At 32.6% G+C, this 20,363-nt stretch overlaps 2 protein-coding genes across 12 annotated transcripts in view; both read right to left on the bottom strand.

Moving 5' to 3' along the window:
* Positions 1 to 1,933, bottom strand: part of LOC112418186 (COP9 signalosome complex subunit 4) — a 29,074-nt gene extending 27,141 nt beyond the window's left edge. For all 11 annotated transcript variants that reach the window (XR_005645813.1, XR_005645812.1, XR_005645815.1 and 8 more), the window contains exons 1-3: positions 1,808 to 1,933; positions 1,500 to 1,631; positions 939 to 1,090 (exon numbers count right to left, since the gene is read on the bottom strand). Coding sequence is in view for 1 of the 11 variants with exons in the window: in XM_039833358.1 (XP_039689292.1) it covers positions 939 to 1,090; positions 1,500 to 1,629 (282 nt within the window). In the remaining 10 variants the exon portion in view is untranslated. The remainder of the gene's footprint in view (positions 1 to 938; positions 1,091 to 1,499; positions 1,632 to 1,807) is intronic.
* Positions 1,934 to 8,225: 6,292 nt separating this feature from the next.
* Positions 8,226 to 15,904, bottom strand: LOC25480548 (COP9 signalosome complex subunit 4). The gene is made up of 15 exons (XM_039833613.1): positions 15,744 to 15,904; positions 15,435 to 15,566; positions 14,905 to 15,056; positions 13,486 to 13,589; positions 13,314 to 13,374; positions 12,981 to 13,073; positions 12,775 to 12,875; positions 10,309 to 10,417; positions 10,180 to 10,224; positions 10,016 to 10,084; positions 9,848 to 9,939; positions 9,696 to 9,738; positions 9,267 to 9,326; positions 9,057 to 9,116; positions 8,226 to 8,592 (listed from the first exon to the last, which is right to left on the bottom strand). Exons 2-15 carry the CDS (start codon positions 15,562 to 15,564, stop codon positions 8,518 to 8,520), a joined length of 1,194 nt encoding a protein of 397 aa, XP_039689547.1. The 5' UTR covers positions 15,565 to 15,566; positions 15,744 to 15,904; the 3' UTR covers positions 8,226 to 8,517.
* Between the last annotated feature and the right edge of the window lie 4,459 nt (positions 15,905 to 20,363).

Genomic DNA, 20,363 nt, shown 5'->3' with positions numbered 1-20,363 from the left:
CTTTAGAGATGCAGTACAAGAAATTTATAATACAGTATCATACACATATAAAAGCTCATAAATAGTACACGCAAAATTAAATGTATATTCATAAGTCATAACTAATAATCAAAGTTTATCGTTACCAATTTTCAAATCCAAAAGAGAATAACTTTTTGGGTGAAATGTCCAAAAATTCTAAAAAAAAAACTGAACAGACAGCAATAAGTTAAGGTGATATTCGGGTTTTCACGTGAGCTTAATTGTAGTAGCGGACGCCATAGCCACTACTCAAATGCAATGCAACAGAGTTTCACATGTCGCCTGAGAGCTGATGTGCAACACTGCTATAGAGGCAGCTATCGACTAAAAAGCCAGCATATTATTTGTATAGGAGAATTTAATCCCCCAAATAAGTAATAAATACCTATGAAGTTAAAAAAATTGCTCAATTAACTATTATCAAACTGAGATGTAAGAAAGCACACGCGCTTCAAAATTGCATCCATGTGCATGCTAACCAATAACCCAAATCAGAGCCGGACATGCATTCTTTTAACAAACTTCTGACACTTAGAACAGTTAGTGGCTTTTACAATTTTGTCACTTCCATTTTAACTACAAAATAAATGGGAACGGTTTATCACGTTCACAAAATTTCATGCTTTCTTAAGATGTAAGTTTTAATATTATATCTAATTTATTTGTCGTATTATAGTTATGGCTGTGTCATACCGCATGGCCCATAGTTTTCAAATTCTGCTATATCCCTATGTCTATATCATATGATATCTACGCCTAATGTTGAATTGTGTTTCATCTTAGTTTTTTTTCTCTCTCTCGTTGTTATATATTTCCTACCATGGTTAAGAAAGCAGCATTCAAGTTAACTTCTCCTATTTACCAAAACAAAACATTACAATCATTTAGCCGCAAAACAGAATAGACAAAATTTAAACCTGTTCTTCAAACGACACAACTCGAGGCTGAATCTGAGCAAGTATGTAATGAGCAATCTCTTTCTGTGTCTCAGGTGCCAACCTTCCCAACTCTTCAGCAAAACTCTGTAGAAGCTGACGCGACACTACTAAAGGAACATCATCCGATAACACTGAAACACAAAATTCAAACTTTCAACAACCTCATATATTAATATAAAAAAAAAACTAAGGAAAATAGGTTTAAATATGATTAGTCTTTTCCGAATAAAGTCACGCCATAACCGGTAATCATGCCACGTGGCCAATAAGTTAATGTCAGGTTTAGTCCTTGCAAATTCAAAAATTGTTGTTCTTAGTCTATGACGTCAAACATGACGCAATAAAGTCACGATATGTGACTCAATAAGACGTCAGGGACTAAAAGCAACCGATTTTTTAATTTACAGAGACTAAAACCAAAAAAACATTACAATTGCAAGGACTAAAATTATATTTAAAACCTACTAAAAAACTAAAAAAATATTAAAATTAAAAAATAAATGAATAAACCCTGGGTTGAGGAAAAAGAGAATTATTAACTGTGATCGATGAATTTCCTAGCATGAAGAATGTCATTTGATGAAATGACAGCAGAGAGAATTTGTTTATACTGCTCTATCTTCTGTCTTTGGTCTGTAATCGCTGAAGCGCTTGCAAAAGCACCCTCCATCACTGTTTCACATCAACATTCAACAAAAAACGCAACAAAATCGGTTAATAAACCCTAAATTTCAAAAATAAGCAACGAAAATTACAATTTCTTCAAAATTCCCACAAAATTCATAAGAACTAAGCACTAAAGAGAAGAAAAATCAACGAAGAGAGTGAAATTTGACGGAGAAGTTTACCTAACGGAGTTGAAGGGTTTTGGAGTGTTTTCGTTTGCGTTGGTGGAGATTGTGTCCGTTGCGTGAAATAGAATCGCTTCTACTTTTGAAATTAGAATTCGAATGAACACCCTCTTCTTATTTTTTCACCTTCTTGTATTTTTCAGTGTTCCTCGATACTCAATTTTGATTGGGTTTGTTTTAGTTATTGGGCCAACTAATTTAAGCCCAAAGTTATGTTCAGTCAACTAATTTTGAAAATTGTTGTTGTTGACACTTCAGTAAGGTTGAAAAACATCGGTAAAATACACAAATATTCCATTCGGTAGTTAACTTCCGGATTATACATCGATAGTTAACTACCGAAATTTTCCTCGACAGTTAATTGCCGTCGGTTTAATCGGCAGTTAACTGCCGATGCATTATTTATATAGGAACAGAAGCACCAGAAACATATTAGTTTCAAGTGTTCTCAAAACTTCTCCAATTTCTCTCAAATTCCTCCAATTCCATTTTGACGAAATTCAAGTGAATCATCTCCACAAAAACACAAGTAAATAATATTAATCATTTATAATCATAATGTTAGTTTGTGTAAGTTTTTTTTTTTTTTTTTGTAAACTTTGATAGTTTGCTGATATGAATGAATTGACATTTTGATGATTGCATATGCGTAGTTTATTAATTTCTGTGAATATCCTTATTTCATTTCATGTGTAGTTTATGAATTTCTTTGAATATCATTTTGTGAAAATTGCTCGGTTGATATCACATTCTAAATTTAGAAGGAAAAAAAAAACTGTTATACTTTTTTTAGAGATGTTGCCTTAATCTAATTTTTCATTAATAGTTTCAAAGATCCAAAAATATAACATCAATATACATGTATATTAAAAGTTATTTGGTCAAACTTTTAGTCTCTGCTTCATACGGAAAACCCTCCGCTTTTATTTGGTCGCACTTCATACGGTTTTCGCTGGCACCACCGAATTCATCTATGAAACCCTCCGCTTCCACCACCACCAGGGAAACTCTCTGCTTCTTCATCCCTTCCTCCACCTCACGCTATCTCATCCGATTCGTTTTTGAACCACTCCGCTTACACCACCACGAAAAAACTCTCCGGCAAAACACGCAATCTCATTCGCACTGTCGTCTTCTCCTGGACACAAAACCTCGCCTGTGACAGCGCATACTCCTTCTCCACCGCCACCAATTACATGTGCTAGTGACGGCGTCGGTGTCGCTTCGTTCTTCTCCGACTTCGACCTTCCGAAAACGACGTCGTAACACAAAACCGTAATTCTTTTCATCAAAAACAAGAATCGGAATCAAAACCGGAAAAAAAAAAAAAAAAAGAGTTAGCTGAAATTCACAGAAGAAAGAGAATTTGTGAATGTGAAATGGAAAATGAAGAGAGAGAGAGAGAGAGAGAGAGTGAGAGAGAGAGAAGAGAAGAGAACGTTAGAAAACAGAAGAGTTGGTTAATTAGGGAGCTAAGCGGTGTTTGCCCATGTTATTTTTAACTTTTTTTTATTCACTTAAACTAGACTTTCCACCCGTGCTGCCGTACGGGTCCTATACATTGTAGATGTAGTAGACAAAAACAAATCTCAATGCATATCAAAGATAATAAAACATGTGGTCCCAAATATATGCAGATGTTGGAATTCGAACCTCAGACACCACACTTATTCACCTTAAAAATATTAATTTTTATCAATCGTGTCTTACTTCATTCTTTTGTTAAAATTATATGTCAATGTTATATTATTGGTATGTTACTTCATTTTTCTTTTTTTTGACAAAATGTTACTTCATGATTTTGTAAAAATTATATGTTAATGTTATATTATGTACCTAAAAATAGCTCATTCTTAACCTCAACATGTAAAATGTTTTATTTAAATAATTTTCCTTTTATCGAATATTTGACATTTACCGTAAATGATACCCTTTAACTGTTTGTTGAAATGTTTCTTCCACCTGTTTGTAATATTAACAAAAAAAATGTTGCTATAATCTTTCAAAACCCTTTTATTCCAATATGGCGATTTGTTTTGTTGAAGAAATAGGACGATTTGTTTAGAAGAAATAGGGGAAATAAAGCGATGCCGATTTGCTTTGTTCATGAAAATAGGAGATTAGGTGTGAGCATTAGGGTTGTTCATGAAAATAGGATATTAGGTGTGAGCATTAGGGTTTAAATAGTAAATTTATGCAATAGGTTTAGGTTAAAATTAGGGCTAAAATATGCTTCTGTGTTAACTTTAATATATAAGAAGATGTATCGAGAAATTGAGAAGGGGGAAAATTCAATAAGGTTATACAAAGGAATTTATCATCAGGGTTAAAGTAGTAAATTTATGCAATAGGTTTAGGTTAAAATTAGGGCTAAAATATGCTTCTGTGTTAACTTTAATATATAAGAAGAGAAGATGTATCGAGAAATTGAGAAGGGGAAAAATTCAATAAGGTTAAACAAAGGAATTTAGCATCAGGGTTAAAATAGTAAATTTATGCAATAGGTTTAGGTTAAAATTAGGGCTAAAATATGCTTATGTGTTAACTTTAATATATAAGAAGATGTATCGAGAAATTGAGAAGGAGGAAAATTCAATAACGTTAAACAAATGAATTTAGCATCAGGGTTAAAATAGTAAATTTATGCAATAGGTTTAGGTTAAAATTCGGACTAAAATATGCAAGGAATTTAGCATCAGGGTTAAAATAGTAAATTTATGCAATAGGTTTAGGTTAAAATTAGGGCTAAAATATGCTTCTGTGTTAACTATCATATATAAGAAGATATATAAGAAGATGTATCGAGAAATTGAGAAGGGGGAAAATTCAATAAGGTTAAACAAAGGAATTTAGCATCAGGGTTAAAATAGTAAATTTATGCAGTAGGTTTAGGTTAAAATTAGGGCTAAAATATGCTTATGTGTTAACTTTAATATATAAGAAGATGTATCGAGAAATTAAGAAGGGGGAAAATTCAATAAGGTTAAACAAAGGAATTTAGCATCAGGGTTAAAATAGTAAATTTATTTAATAGGTTTAGGTTAAAATTAGGGCTAAAATATGCTTAATTCAATAAGGTTAAACAAAGGAATTTAGCATCAGGGTTAAAATAGTAAATTTATGCAATAGGTTTAGGTTAAAATTAGGGCTAAAATATGTTTCTGTGTTAACTTTAATATATAAGAAGATGTATCGAGAAATTGAGAGGGGGAAAATTCAATAAGGTTAAACAAAGGAATTTAGCATCAAGGTTAAAATAGTAAATTTATGCAATAGGTTTAAGTTAAAATTAAGGCTAAAATATGCTTCTGTCTTAACTTTAATATATAAGAAGACTAGACTTTCCACCCGTGCTGCCGCACGGGTCATATACATTGTAGATGTAGTAGACAAAAACAAATCTCAATGCATATCAAAGAGAATAAAACATGTTGTCCCAAATATATGCAGATGTTGGAATTCGAACCTCAGACACCACACTTATTCACCTTAAAAATATTAATTTTTATCAATCGTGTCTTACTTTATTCTTTTGTTAAAATTATATGTCAATGTTATATTATTGGTATGTTACTTCATCTTTTTTTTTTTTTTTGACAAAATGTTACTTCATTATTTTGTAAAAATTATATGTTAATGTTATATTATGTACCTAAAAATAACTCATTCTTAACCTCAACATGTAAAATGTTTTATTTAAATAATTTTCCTTTTATCGAATATTTGACATTTACCGTAAATGATACCCTTTAACTGTTTGTTGAAATGTTTCTTCCACCTGTTTGTAATATTAACAAAAAAAAATGTTGCTATAATCTTTCAAAACCCTTTTATTCCAATATGGCGATTTGTTTTGTTGAAGAAATAGGGCGATTTGTTTTGAAGAAATAGGGGAAATAAAGCGATGCCGATTTGCTTTGTTCATGAAAATAGGAGATTAGGTGTGAGCATTAGGGTTGTTCATGAAAATAGGAGATTAGGTGTGAGCATTAGGGTTAAAATAGTAAATTTATGCAATAGGTTTAGGTTAAAATTAGGGCTAAAATATGCTTATGCGTTAACTTTAATATATAAGAAGATGTATCGAGAAATTGAGAAGGGGGAAAATTCAATAAGGTTAAACAAAGGAATTTAGTATTAGGGTTAAAGTAGTAAATTTATGCAATAGGTTTAGGTTAAAATTAGGGCTAAAATATGCTTTTGTGTTAACTTTAATATATAAGAAGATTAAAAGGAGAAATAGGGTCAATTACTCTATGAAAATGTCTACAAAAATTAGGACCTCAATTTTATAGAAATAGGGTCAATTACTCATTATAAAAATGGTGCGGGGCTTAAATGCATTTTTGGTCCCTTATGTTTTACGTCGTAGTAATTTTGACCTCCTAACAAAAACAATGCAGTTTTGACACCCTAATTTTTCCAACTATGCTAAGAAGCTGCCACATGTCCCAAAAAATGGGCCATAATTGCAACTTTTTTTGCAAAGATAAGGGGCAAAAAAAACATATTTACCTAAACATGGCAAAAATAGGGGGTCAAAATTGCATTTTGTTTTGTTAGGGGTCAAAATTGCTACGATGGCAAACATAAGGGGCCAAAAGTGCATTTAAGACAAAAAAATAGTGAGTTTCACATGATTAATTTGTAAAAATATAAAATTTATATTCTTAAATAAAAATAGTAAAAAGATTATTTTTGATGAAAAAATCTTGGTAAAGGAAATGACATTTCATTCAATTTGACATTTTTGTTAAATATTTATCAACTTAATTTACTTATTTAGGTGATGGAAGTATGTTTTTTTGAATAAAGGTGAAGGAAGTATGTTAAAATATTTTAAAAAATAATTTTGTATTAAAGTGATTGTAGAGAAACAATACAAAATAAAAATAAAATATCAATCATCGCTCATCATTTGTCATCTGTGTTGATTTTAAATTAAATTAAATTTTTTATAAAATTATCCTTTTTTTTTTAGATAGACGAAATGACTAAATATTAATTGATATAATTTTTATTATGAATTAAGATTATCCTTTTATGTCCTTCAAAAAAATGTCATTTTACATTTATTAGCTAGTTGAACCGTTATTTTTACCAAACACTTCAATTAGCTTATCAACTAAAATCTATAAGCTAGTTTATCACTTAAAAGCTATAAGCTAGCTTATCAGCTATCCGTTATTTTTACCAAACAGAGCCGTAATATCCAAAGGTTTGACTCGTCTAAATCCAAACGCTCTAGAACACGCTACGTGTGCTACGTGAGCAATGCATGCAAGAGTAAACTATGACACTGATTAACAAATTGCAAGATGATGAGTGACGATTAGAGCTGTCAAAACGGGCCGGCACGTATGGGACGACCCATTTAGCCCGAATAAATATAGGGCTTGGGCCTAAAATATTGAGCCCGAATTTTAATAGGGCTTTTTAGCCCGGCCCTTAAAAGCCCAGTACCCGTTAGGGCTAGCCCGAATGGGCCGCGGGTAGCCCGTTAGCCCGCATAACAAAAAAAAATTCTATAAATTATATATATTTTTCAAATAATTATTTACTTAGTTGATTATCAAAGTATAAAACAAAAGTGAAAATTCAATGAATTAACACAAATATAAATGTAATATAAAATTATATTTATTCATTTCGTTATTTATAGTTTTAAAGATATAAATATCTATAACCATAACATATCTAATTTATTTAAAATCATTTTTCTCGTCGTTTTAGTTTACGACGTTTGTACGAAAATGTTTACAATTTACTTTTGTGCTAGACATTAATTAAACATATTAAAAATATTATTTATAAAAAATTATAGTAGTGTTTTATAGTATTTTTTAAAATAAAAAAAATATATAATTTTTAATACGGGCCGGCCCATGTAGGGCCGGACTCGGGTAGTATATTTCAAGTCCGTTTTGTCAACCGGGCTTTTTGGCCCGGTCCGCTAAAGCCCGAAGCCCGCTAGGGCCGGGCCGCCCGTTTTGACAGCTCTAGTGACGATATTGACTTGAACATAACCAAAAGCTAACTTAATTTAGACTTCTCTATTATTTTCAGACTTTTGTAATATTAATATATCATTGCTATTTTTTAGGAAGCAAATCTTTTAAAAATGCATGGATATCAACTTATTTTATAGATGATAGGACAAATAATGTTACTTATACGAGTTTGGCTTCATTAGATCGAGTTTGTTTTGGTCAATTGGTAACAATGACACTGCTTTCTAACTCTATTATGAGTTCACATGATGTTTCAAACAAACAACAAAAAAAAAAATCTGAGATGCATGATCTTCATGCGTAAGGTATTAAATCTTCAATACACTTAACACAACATAAGGAAGCAATGTTTCCTCAAATACATGCATTGACACTGTTTTCTGATAAAAAGAAACAAACAAAACTTAACCACAAGCTAACCAAGTTTTATGCAATATTTCTCGCAAGGTTAAGAAATAATATGAGCTATTTCATTTACATATCCTTCATATTCTTTCATTTGCCGGTTATTTGTCCACAGGTAAAACATAATGGAACTTATATCCACAATCGCGATGAACTTCAGAATTAAACAAAGTGCAACCATTGGATAAATCGAACCTAGAATCTAATAATATATGACAAAATCAATGTTATATGTATAACATTGATGATTCAGGAAGAATGTATAGACAAAGAAATTGGCAATAATCCAAGTCAAACAGGAACAGGAATGCCCTTCTTGCCCATGCTATCCAAAACATCATTTAGAGCTTGACATAGACCAACAATCTGCAAGAGCAAACCATCATTAAGTTTTCGATGAGATTGAAGATGGATTTAGAACTAACACAATACTCATGATCAAAGACGATATGATCCTTGCATGCACAGGTGCCCATAAACAAGGGTCACATAATGTAACATAACACTTGTGCAATAATTTTAACATGTTTAGTTTTTTAACGCTCCCATATGAATTGATTATATCAGAAACATAAATTCAAACAAAAAAAAAAAACTCCATTTTTGAGATATTCATTGATCAAGAAAACATTCAATCCAAAAGAATTTGCACTGCACGATTTTAAAGTTTTACCTTTTAAAAGTATATAGTTGTATGTCATATTATAAAACTTTTAAATAAAAACTGATTTTAAATAACAAATTTTAACAGACATCGAAACCCAGTTTATTTAATTAACCCACTTAAGAGTGGAGCATTCAGAGATATCGGATGTATATGGAAAAATTACCTGCTGGTCCCATCTTTGCAACTCTTCAGTGTCATCATCAAAATGTATGATAGCTTCAACCTGTAATAAATCATTAAAAATTTGACCATCTCTTAAATGTGATTAACTACAGCCCTAAAAATTTGATCATCACTTCCTAGTCCCCAACAGCAGTCTCATCAGAGTACTTTCATGAACTAAGAGGTTGTAATGGTTATTTAACATTTATACCTGATCGATAGATCCCTTCATCCTATCCTCATAAATCATTCTTGATGCTATCTTCTCAGCCTGAAAGTATAATAATTGTGGGAGAAAAATCAAAACAAATCAAATCTTACAACCTGTACGACGGCCATTGAATGAACGTAAGAAAAATCACTGCCAGCAGGGTTTCCCTACTCCAGAACATTCTTGTTTAGTAATTTACATAAAAGCTATTATCACCTTTCAATTATTTTTTCTTATTTAAATCTGATGATTTAAATAAATCAGATTTAAATAAAGCTACACAAAAAACAGGGAATATTCCCTCAAAAACAAATAAGGAATATATATTAGAAATACGAAAGCTGAATTCAATTAACAGTTGTTCTTTCTATAAGATGTACTTCTCTTCACTGAAAAATAAGTATGACTTTGGACATGAAATTATGTTACCTTGGGAGGTGGGATTCCCAACAGTGTGCCTAACTCATCAAAGCTACAAGAGAGGCAAACACACAGATTAGGAGCATAAAATAACCAAACAGTGTAAATATTAAATAATCAACCGTTCGGAAACAATAAACTGATAATTCAATTTCAAATACCTGATATTAGTATAAAGCTTGCTTGCACTCAGAAGATTATGCTCAATCATAGCTCGGTCCAGCACAGTGAAATTGTCTGGAAGAAGGGCTTTCTGTGGAAAAGAAAAAGCTGAGACATACCCATCATGGCAACCAAAAATATGAAGATACAACACAAACTTTAATAACCTGATGTGGTTTCAATTCTTCTGCAAAAGCATCAATTTCAGGCTTTCGAAGAATTCTTTCCAAATACACCTGATATATAAGGAATCACATTATATGACAAGTGTGGAAAGTCAAATGAGGCAGACAAAGAGGGAGGGACGAAAAGGAAAGGTGGGGAGAAAAACCTTCTGCAGTATGGGATAGATCTTCAACTTTGAACAACGCTCATCCTAATCCAACCAAGTCCACAAAAATTAATGCGACAAGATTTGATGATTTCACATTTGTAAATTATTTGATGATTGAATCTTTACCTTGTACAGTGTGGCAAGAACACGGGAACGTTGAGGCCCAGCACCTGCCAATATTGTGCAGGTAACGGCAGCAGATAAAGCTTGCCCAAGCGCTTCCTCATTAATTTCCCTGTAATATAAAGTGCATATGTGATAACTGACTAACAACTCACGAGTTCAAATATAATCAAGGTTGTCAAATTCAGGAGTCTATACAACTCACGATTCATAAGAGTTTAGTCAATATAAACATATGTTAAAAAACATCTAGCATAGTACCTAAACACAATTTAATGTATGAGTTCAAATTTTAGATATTTTATGGGCTTCAGCCCTTTTCAATTCAAAAGAAAAATTAGATATTTTATAAGTAACTCGGCTAGACCAGATTATAAAAGTGCACCTTCACAATTCATAATCTATGGACAAACTAACAAACAATAAAGTCAAGAAGTTCACATCTCAGCCCACAAAAAGAGCATAACATGGTAGAAGTCGATGTACAGATTGGTAAATCACAAGGTTCAATATTACTACAGAGGGGGATATGAGATTCCTTTCATTGGAGCTGGATTTAGCTTAGCAGAACTAGGTATTTTTACAAACTTAGTCATTTTGGCAATGAGGTTGAGACTCAACACAACATTGTTGACCTCCTTAGCAGATAGGTACAAGTTGGGATGTTAGATGCTTTCAATGAAGTCTAATGCGACAATTACGAGCTTATATTGTGTGCATGCCATAGCTTATCATTTGCTATATCTATTTTAGATTTTTCATATACTAAAATAATCATTGTAACTTAAAATTGTCATTCTATGCATATACTGCCTTCAACAGATGCACAACTCTTGTGAATAAATGATATGAGTTCATTGCATGCATAAATATTACAGTCATTATGGCCTCACTCACATTTTATGCTACTCTAAAAGTTGAGATACCACATTTGAAACATAGATTGTGAATCACAATATGTAGGTATTGCCTCACAGTGGATAGGGATTTGTATCCTATCATTTTGGAATTCAACACAAGAGGGTTATGTTGGCGATCTTGCCATAAAAATTCCCTTGTATATTATTTGAAGTTGCGGGGTCCAATAAATTTTAATGGAGAGATCACCATAATAACCCACTCATATTGAATTTCAACATGAGGATCCAAATCCAATGGACATCGAATAAATAATAAAATTACTGGCTTGGACTCGGACCAAATTAATTCTTTAGTTTTGGAATTAGATTCAACGTAATAAATCCAAAGCAGCATGAGACTATTATCATGAGAAATCTAGTGACTAATTAATTACCAAGGCTGAAAAAAAACAACAAAATTCTTATATCTAATGCACAAAATAAACAAATGAGTTGAAGTTGACCAAAACTACATATTGAAAACACAAGCTCTAACGTTTACAATATTAAAATGTTCGTGAATTCTAACCAGTGTTATCAAGTGAAGTATGAATTTTGAGGATGAAATTCTTTTAAGGGGGTAAAATGTAACAACCCGATTATAACTATTAACGGAAAGAGATAATTAATGAGAATCATCTTAATTCAAGACCAAAAAAATAATTAAGAGAGAATATGTTGGTCAATTCAAGTAAGAGGAAGGATAGAAGTCAAATTCTCTACTAGTGGCCATTTTGTAATAACTAGAAAAAGGGATGGCATTTTAGTTATTTTGGCCAGGGCAGTATATAAGGCAAATGAAACTAAAAAATGAGTACAAAAATCTTAAAATTTATCAACTTTTTATTCAAGAGGCCGAAGCCTCATCCCTCTCGCCCAAACCATTACATAATCTGCTTCGTGACGCTGTCATATTTGATTATGGTGGATAAACCCGCAACATCGGCCAATATATATCATTGCGGAGATACCCGTGATGGCCGATATTCGGTAACACTGATTCTAATATCAATATCAGTTACACTTAGCAGTCTATCAAGCGTCATTTAGTGTTTCTGTTAAGACATCGTATCAGATAAAATACAAGAGGAGAGGATAAGAAATAACTGTAGCAGTTGCATTATATTATTGTCAGTAATGGTGTGTTTATGTTAGAAATAAAAAGGAAGAGACAAGGGAAAAGCTGTGGGAGGAAACTATTAATTGGTTACTGGTGTGTGATTGCTATATAAAGTTGCATCCTGTGTTTTAAGATAATTCTGAAGAGGAATTAATAACTATCCTATAAATTCTGTTCTTAATGTGCTTTGTTCTAACAGTTTGTAATTTGACATCTTGTCTTCTTAAAAACAGCAAGGATTCGGAATTCAATGATAGGATCCAGCTCAATTCTAGAATCTAAAACAATTTCTACTTCAAAATAAAATTTGGGTCGAGGAATTATATTGGCAAACCAAAGAGACTCTTGTCACTACAGGGAAAAAACAGAGATATGATCTTACAGAGTAGATGTTCTAAAATGGTCATGAAACTTAAAGAGGGAAAAAGTAATATGCAGGAGGATACATACTCATCCCCTATTTGCCTTTTCTCAATTTGAGATATGTCATAATATCGCAAGGCAGCTTCCAAGAACTTCCTCTTCAGATCTAAGATCCTAGCATAGCAAACCTGAAAGAAAAAAAAAAAAATAGAATACAAGGATAAACAGGCAAGATAAGGTTCATTTATGCATATTTAACTTCAGTCACCCTTCAGAAGCTGTCATTTTCAAACCTTGTACTTCAAATTCAATACTTCATGCTGGCTATTGCTAACCAAGAATGATGCTTTATTAATGAAAGCTTCAGCATTTACAGCATCGTCATCCTGGCAAATACGAAAAATATTATTTCAAATAACCTTTATGATTCTGAAATTAAAACCAATAATTTTGTACGTGACATGTGAAAAGTTACCATTTCAGATATAAAATTATATTCATATTAAAGATGTGGAACCAGTATACGTGATTCAATTTAGACATTGTGGCAAGTTATATCTCCCAATATGGTCTAAGAACCGACATCAATCAAATATGGATTTCCTTGCACAAAATAAAGTAAATACCTCAAGGTATAAACAAGCAATTTGAACACACTTTGATAACCTGAATGTATCATCAATTACCCTGATAAAAAAAATCAAAATAAAATTAATAATAAGAAAGAGACATTTTCAAATTTTGGCAGATTTATAATAATTTAGGCAAACAGGTAAATATGGTTGGAAACTCTGAGACCTCATTCCTGAATCTAGGTCAATACCACTGAGCATCTGGGCAGCTTTTGACCATTGCTCCTCAGATTCATAAAGCTCAGCCAATTTCTCTCTAATAACCAAAACCTTATAACAAAACAACAAGTGACAATCAGCATGGAAAAATGCATACTTAGACAAGAATTCCATTATTGATTTAAACGAAGATACATAATGTGATGAGAGATCTGAATACTTTTTCAATCAACATCTCTACGCATAGAAAACCCTAATGCTTGACATAGTAACAAAAATACTTTTTAGATGAAGTCTCGGAATACAACAAAATTTGCAATTGTATTTTCTTTCACACTTCCACCTTTCCACAATTTATACCGTCCTATCAAATACCATGATAATAGTGTCGGAAATACTATGTATTCAATGGCGGATTGCAGCCGACACCAACAACGCTACCGTTATATGGTGGGTAAAGGTATAACACTGACGTCAAAGCTTAGACTTTAGAGATGCAGTACAAGAAATTTATAACACAGTATCATACACATATAAAAGCTCATAAATAGTACACGCAAAATTAAATGTATATTCATAAGTCATAACTAATAATCAAAGTTTATCGTTACCAATATTCAAATCCAAAAGAGAATAACTTTTCGGGTGAAATGACCAAAAATTCTAAAAAATAAAACTGAACAGACAGCAATAAGTTAAGGTGATATTCGGGTTTTCACGTGAGCTTAATTGTAGTAGCGGACGCTACAGCCACTACTCAAATGCAATGCAACAGAGTTTCACATGTCGCCTGAGAGCTGATGTGCAACACTGCTATAGAGGCAGCTATCGACTAAAAAGCCAGCATATTATTTGTATAGGAGAATTTAATCCCCCAAATAAGTAATAAATACCTATGAAGTTAAAATAATTGCTCAATTAACTATTATCAAACTGAGATGTAAGAAAGCACACGCGCTTCAAAATTGCATCCATGTGCATGCTAACCAATAACCCAAATCAGAGCCGGACATGCATTCTTTTAACAAACTTCTGACACTTAGAACAGTTAGTGGCTTTTACAATTTTGTCACTTCCATTTTAACTACAAAATAAATGGGAACGGTTTATCACGTTCACAAAATTTCATGCTTTCTTAAGATGTAAGTTTTAATATTATATCTAATTTATTTGTCGTATTATAGTTATGGCTGTGTCATACCGCATGGCCCATAGTTTTCAAATTCTGCTATATCCCTATGTCTATATCATATGATATCTACGCCTAATGTTGAATTGTGTTTCATCTTAGTTTTTTTTTTTCTCTCTCGTTGTTATATATTTCCTACCATGGTTAAGAAAGCAGCATTCAAGTTAACTTCTCCTATTTACCAAAACAAAACATTACAATCATTTAGCCGCAAAACAGAATAGACAAAATTTAAACCTGTTCTTCAAACGACACAACTCGAGGCTGAATCTGAGCAAGTATGTAATGAGCAATCTCTTTCTGTGTCTCAGGTGCCAACCTTCCCAACTCTTCAGCAAAACTCTGTAGAAGCTGACGCGACACTACTAAAGGAACATCATCCGATAACACTGAAACACAAAATTCAAACTTTCAACAACCTCATATATTAATATAAAAAAAAAACCTAAGGAAAATAGGTTTAAATATGATTAGTCTTTTCCGAATAAAGTCACGCCATAACCGGTAATCATGCCACGTGGCCAATAAGTTGATGTCAGGTTTAGTCCTTGCAAATTCAAAATTTGTTGTTCTTAGTCTATGACGTCAAACATGACGCAATAAAGTCACGGTATGTGACCCAATAAGACGTCAGGGACCAAAACCAAAAAAACATTACAATTGCAAGGACTAAAATTATATTTAAAACCTACTAAAAGACTAAAAAAATATTAAAATTAAAAAATAAATGAAAAAACCCTAGGTTGAGGAAAAAGAGAATTATTAACTGTGATCGATGAATTTCCTAGCATGAAGAATGTCATTTGATGAAATGACAGCAGAGAGAATTTGTTTATACTGCTCTATCTTCTGTCTTTGGTCTGTAATCGCTGAAGCGCTTGCAAAAGCACCCTCCATCACTGTTTCACATCAACATTCAACAAAAAAACGCAACAAAATCGGTTAATAAACCCTAAATTTCAAAAATAAGCAACGAAAATTACAATTTCTTCAAAATTTCCACAAAATTCATAAGAACTAAGCACTAAAGAGAAGAAAAATCAACGAATAGAGTGAAATTTGACGGAGAAGTTTACCTAACGGAGTTGAAGGGTTTTGGAGTGTTTTCGTTTGCGTTGGTGGAGATTGTGATTTCTCACTCCTCCGTTGCGTGAAATAGAATCGCTTCTACTATAGAAATTAGAATTCGAATGAACCCTCTTCTTATTTTTCACCACCACCGTGTTTTTGCCAATGTTTCTCGATACTTGATTTTTTATTGGGTTTGGTTTGTCGAATAAATTAAGCCCAAAGTTTTGAAGCATGTGCTATTATGGCCTCTCAAATTTCTTGTTTTGTCTCCGATCTTACTTATCACTTCATTACTTGAAAATAATTTTTTTTAGCATGACAAAAGAAAAAGTAGAAAAGAAAAAACCATAAAAATCGGGCTCAGCATGGGGCATCAAGCCTCAACTCAACACTGACTTCAACTCTGATGCGGGGTCTGCCAAAAAGTCACACCTGATCTTAAAGAGCGTCCAAGCATGACCAAGAAATATGCGCAATGGTTGCCCTCTCGAAGTAAATTGTTGGAAATAAATGTTAGAAATATACTTGATGAATACGGTTTGGTGCACTTGCTATATTTAGTCATCATATATCATGTTATAATATGTTGGTTTAATAGCACTTTTAGTCCTCGCATTTTGACCAACTCGCGAAACTGGTCCTGCCTTTTCAAATCGAGCAAAGCAGTTTCTATATTATCACATTTTTTGTAATTTTAGTCCTAACCCCCAAATTAGCCTTCAAAAACGCTGATGTGTCATGTTTTTAATGATGTGGCCAAAAAAGCACTTAGGTGGCATTTCTACACTTAGGTGGCATTTCTACCATGGAAAATGACATTAACATATCATCAAATCAAATTTTATTAATTAGAAAATAATTAAAATATTTCATAAATTAAAACAAAAACAAAACCAATAACCCAAAAATATTCATCTTCTTCCTTTAGTTTTTTTTTTTTAAGATTCTTCATTGTTTTTATCTTCAACCTATATAATAAAACTCATACCCAAAAAAACATCAAATACCACATATTTCTTATGCATCCTCAGATTCGTTCATCTCCAGGTTCGCTTATCTCTCTTATGCTTCCACCCAAATACCAAAACTCCATCTTCAGATCCGCTTGTAACAGCCCGATTTTTCGCTAGATTTATTTTTAATTAATTATTATGTGATTATTTGTGCTTGTGTGTATTTAATTGGCATTGGGTGCATTTTCATGGATTAACGTATTAGAAGGGTATCTTGGCCATTTTGCGGGTAAGGGTAAAATGGTCATTTTGGTGAGAATTATTTTTAATGTTTAGTGAGAACCATTATTTTACTAAGTTACTAGTGTAGTGATTAGTTTTTACCGTTTAGTGACCGTTGGTTATATTTTACCGTTGTTAGTAATTATCGTTGAGTGTATAGAAACTTTTTAGAATTATGTTAGAATGGGTTAAGCCCATTAGGGTCTAGATTTGAGCCCAATTGAGATAGAGCATACCTAGACCTAAAACTTGGAGAGAAATTCATTCATTCATTTCATTTCACAAAGTTAGAGAGAGAAAGTGGGAGAAAGGAAGAACAAGGGTTAGAGAAAGGGGGAAACTTGAAGATTGAAGAATTAGGAGCTAAAATGAAGCCCAAGTTTGGATTAATCATTACCTAAGGTAAGGGGGTTAGTCTTCATCATAATCATGATTGTTTTGTTTGCAATTTTCTTGGTTTGTATGAAAAAGTGCTTAATTGAGTGAGAATTTATATGAACCCAATCTTTGAATTTCGTGCTCTTGTTTTGGTGATAAGTTTGAGTATGTTAATTGATTGATAAATGAATTGTTGGTGATGAAATAACATGTTCATAATGTATGAAAATGGGTAGTTGTGAAATTATGCTTAATTGATGAATTATGACATGTTGTTGTGGAATTGAGGTGAGAATCAAGTTTTAATTGATGTTGTTGTTGCTGAGACATGTTGTTGTTTATGATTATGGCTTGGGTGTTCATATATCATGATTGTTGGTAAGAAATAAGATGTTGTTGGTTGTTTTGCAAAAATGGGTCAAATGGTGATTTTGTTTAAAATGATGTTTGATTCAAGTAGTTATATGTAATTGAGTGTCTTTTCATGTTGAGAAACGTTTGGATACACTTTGGAATCGAATTTGGGTAATGGGAAGTCGAAAATTGGGATTTTAGGGTGAAAATGAATTTTTCCCGTAAAACTGAATTTTTCTGAACTGTGCACTTCCGCCAGGCGAGCTAGTGGCGAGCAGCTACTGCCTTCACTCGCCATGGCGAGCAATCTTTCCGCCAGGCGAAATTGCCCAGTTCCAGCATCCCATGTTTTCGCGTTTTGCGTCGTTTTCACTCGTTTCCGTTTTGTTTTGGCTTTTGACTTTAACATGAAAGTTTTAGACAATTGAGTTGGCATTCCATAGGCCTTGGTTTGACTTGAAAATAATGTGTTGTTTTTGAGTTATGAAGAAAATACTCTAAGGAGGTTTTGATAAAACTTTACGAAAATTCCGCACAATTGTTTCTAAGTCAACCCAAACCTTATGGATGGCTTCCAAACTTCAAAGTATGTTTATTATAAGTTCAATTAAGGGTTTTAGAGTATTTGAAACTTGGTTTGTGAAATTGGGACTTAATTTGGAAAATTACTTAGAATGCCGATTTTTCCGGAATGTGATTTTTCTTAAGAAATGGAATGAGATTAATGTTGTTTAATGATTATTGAATTTCCGGGAATGGATGAGATTAGTTCCTTTGAACTTTACTTGGTTATACTTTGAAAATGGAGATGTATGGATGAATTATGATATGTTAGATATGATAATAACATGAGGTGTTGTATGTTCTGTTACTTGATATATGAGAAATATTGTAATGATGAGATGATATGGTATTGATTATGTATTGGTGATGAATTATTGGTGTGATTGCATAAATGCAAATAAATATTGGTGATGATTTGGTGAGTTGTTGTGTGGACATATGCATTATTATCGAGTCATATGTTCATGCATGCATATTTGGTGATGACGGATATGTTTATATATATATATATATATATCCAATTGGTGATGATTTTGGTGATGATGGACGACGACCTAAAATATTGGTGATGACCGATACCGCATGTATATAGGTGTTGTGTCTATGATCATATCATGAGGTGACATGAGTCCTAGTTGTGAATTACTTGATGTACTTGTGGTTGTACGTGATTGATGGTGATGTTCGTATTTAATGGATTGTTATGTCATGTTATGATTAATCATGTGAATTGATGAACTCATGGAATTGGTGGAATTGTGAATGATGATTATTGATGATGATGTGTTCGTTGAATATATGTCGGTGAAACTTGGATTGCGGTGATAATGTATGTATGGAATTTATCTATTTTGATTCATTACATGATATTGGATTATGTTATTCCTGCTTATCTGTATTATTGATTATGTTGATGTAATACTCACCCCAGTGGTTTTAACCGCCTACTTGTCTGTATGGGTGAGTAGACGTTGTGCAGGACTAGTAGCTTGGTGAGTTCCTGATATTGGTGGATAGTGGGAGCTTTCTCCGCTATCAGGTCTTAGAGTAGAGTTGACTCTGATATAGGGTTTTGTTGTTAGCTCTAGATCTTTTTGGATTATTTTTATATTTTGAGATTTTGTCCATGTGTCGGACTTGGAGATTTCATGCTTATGCATTTTTGAGATCATGTGACATGTATGCTTGATGTATATGATTTTGTATCCGCTGCGACTGATGAGGTTTTATATACATGCATGTCAACCGTTGATTCGATTTTGTTTTTCTTTGATTTGGTGAAGTAGCATCCATTTCTTGAATATATGAATTATTCGCATGTTTAATTGCTTTAATAGAATTAGGGTGTTACACCGCTCAAATTAAAATTCAAATCTAAAAAATTGAATTTCATATTGTAGTTTATCTCATCCCTCTAATCAACGTATGTTACCTCTTATGCATCCTTAAGAAACCCAAATAACCCCACCTTATCCAGGTTTTTTTTTTTACAAGCTTTTGTTTTTGCTTAAATCTCACATATTTCCAATCAACTGGTAGTGTACAATTTTAGAGCGTTGCATACAAAAACAATGGGAAAAGATGGAATTAGGTAGCCAAAGTACAGATATGCACTTCCCGTTGATAAAATTAATGACCTGTTCGACAACCAGATCAAGTGCAGAGGTTACACCAGTCAAATTTTGCCGGAATTCTTCAACAGTTTGTTTGTCACCGTCAATAAAATCAGTCACAACTTTTACAAAAATTGCAGGAACTTTAAGAAGGTCAGCAACATAAGCAACAACTGATCCCTCCATATCTTTGACAGTTGCATCATTTGTCGTGATTGATGATTCATCTTGTGGTGTCATATCTAAAGAGTCACCAGTAGACATATCTCTCTTTCACTTGGAGTTTCTTTCTTTTTCTTTCACGAAACCATATACCTTCGTTTCTTTCTTTTTCATTCATGATGTCATGGACCTGCCAACTGGTGTGTTATGTAACGCCCTAGTCGTTATTTTAATTATTTTGATTTATTTAGAATCTTTTATGTGATTTTAAATAATATTTGTTGATTACGTGGCGTGCATTATTTTATTATATAGATTA

This window comes from Medicago truncatula, chromosome 4 (assembly GCF_003473485.1).
Source record: "Medicago truncatula cultivar Jemalong A17 chromosome 4, MtrunA17r5.0-ANR, whole genome shotgun sequence".
Taxonomy (NCBI): domain Eukaryota; kingdom Viridiplantae; phylum Streptophyta; class Magnoliopsida; order Fabales; family Fabaceae; genus Medicago; species Medicago truncatula.
The sequence above is the reverse complement of the archived record's forward strand: the minus strand, read 5'-3'. Positions and strand labels throughout refer to the sequence as shown.